The sequence below is a fragment of the Pochonia chlamydosporia genome (genome assembly GCF_001653235.2).
Source record: "Pochonia chlamydosporia 170 chromosome Unknown PCv3seq00049, whole genome shotgun sequence".
In the NCBI taxonomy this organism is placed as follows: Eukaryota; Fungi; Ascomycota; class Sordariomycetes; order Hypocreales; family Clavicipitaceae; genus Pochonia; species Pochonia chlamydosporia.
In genome coordinates, this window is record NW_019154084.1 from 1 (window position 1) to 1,745 (window position 1,745).

Sequence of the window (1,745 nt, forward strand, 5' to 3'; positions counted from 1 at the left end):
CGCTGTAACCAATGTAACGCTCTCTCAACGTAGCCTCGACGAACGCGAAAATCGTTCCTGAACTGACGTTTATATCTCTCTTCGCCCATCCGGGCGCCATGAGGGCGTAAGAGTACGATATCGACATGCTGAGGGCGAGAGGGAAGAGCATCGATAAACGTCACATTATTCTGCCCGGTGTAGTGATATTGGTGACCCCGGACACGCTTCATAATCATGTGGCAATGCGCCTTGGCAATCACCATCTCTTCCATCTGCGTCAAGTCCCGCAAACAGTCAGGAACCACCCCAGGATCCATATTATTACCCTTGCTGAACAGGAAGGGCTCTCCCGCTTGTAAATTCCTGTCCCGTTTCAAACAAGCACCACAAACACCATGTAATAACCCCATCTGAAACCAACGTTCCTGGCAACGAGCACATGTCTCCATCTCTTGCTTGCTGAGATACTCATGGAACGTAGTAATATTCGTCCAATCCGTGTCTGATATAGGAGCTTCGCGTGGAGCAGGAGGCGGCGTAGGAGGTGTTGGCGTTCGAGAGGGGAATGGAATGGATGAGAACGCTGGAAGGTCCATTCCAGCGGAGTGGGTTGGCACAGGTGTGAAGTAGTTGTTTCGTCGATAGCGATTCTGTCGTTCTCTAGCAGCCTTCGATCTCATCTGTTCCTTCGTGTGTTGCGAAGCCATATCCCATCGTGCAGGCACTTTTGGTGCAAGCCTAGGCGCTTTCCGCTGCACATTTGGATCCGTATCTCCCAGGACTCTTCTCTTTCGGCCACGAGTTTCTGTAGAGACGAACCCTTGTGCACTTTGTTCTTTGGCCTTTTTCGCAGCAGAATATCTAGCCGTGCAATCAACACACGTAGCAGCAAACCCTCCTTTTTTAAACGCTTTGAAATACGCGGACGTCTCGGGGAAGTCCTTGCGGCATTTGGTACAGCACCTCGTTGGCTGGGAATCGATGTAGGGGCGGACTACGATAGTAGATCCTTGCAGAGAAGGTAGCGAGCTAGAGGTCGCCATGTCCAAATCAAGCCCCGAAACCCGAAGCCGGCAGGCTGGGTACACATAGATGTTTGGATGTGCTTTTGTTTCGGGGGATCGAACGCGTCTCCGACACGCTAGCACGTGATTCCATTTTTATTTTCGGCCAATGAAAACCCGGTTTGAATTTAGCCGTTTAACCGAGAATTTTTTTGGCCCTGGGAAGAGTAGAAAAGTGTCACGTGACGTGGATTTTTGACGCTTGCGCTGGCAACGAGGGGCCGCGGATAGGATATACGCGGGGGTAAAGCGAAGCTTTTTTCCTGACTTGCTTCTGTCGGATAAAACTGCCTCTGTTGACAGAACAAGCAAACTTGGTGTAAATGCTGGTTGTCATGACGTCGGCTATGAGAACTGAGAATAGCCGGAAAAAGCAATTATTTGCTTCGGACGAAAGGAAGGGTTCTGATATTAAAAGGAGAGCTGCAGACTCTGTCTGCAGCTCGAACAACAAGAATAACAATTTTGAAAAAGAGCTTAGTTAACAATGAGTCTCATAACGTGACAGCAGGGTTCACTAGTGGAAGCTCCCAGCCCTTAGAACGAGCAGGAGGACACAATATTTACTAGGATCTTGCTGTAGGTTATAGATGTGGGCCCACCGTCAAGCTGAAAACCACGTGGCCATAATTCTATGAGGATCGATATTTGCGTTAGGTAAAATAATGGTTATGTGAATCATGATAAGATTTATGTACT

The 1,745-nt window shown here is 48.8% G+C and overlaps 1 protein-coding gene across 1 annotated transcript; it reads right to left on the minus strand.

The window, feature by feature from the left end:
• Window positions 1–24: 24 nt before the first annotated feature.
• On the minus strand, window positions 25–1,025 carry VFPPC_18657 (ATP-dependent DNA helicase PIF1; the record flags this gene model as incomplete). The annotated part of the gene is made up of 2 exons (XM_022430235.1): window positions 25–62; window positions 107–1,025. The coding sequence occupies 2 exons, from the start codon at window positions 1,023–1,025 to the stop codon at window positions 25–27; spliced, it is 957 nt and encodes a 318-aa protein (XP_022284772.1).
• Window positions 1,026–1,745: the final 720 nt, after the last annotated feature.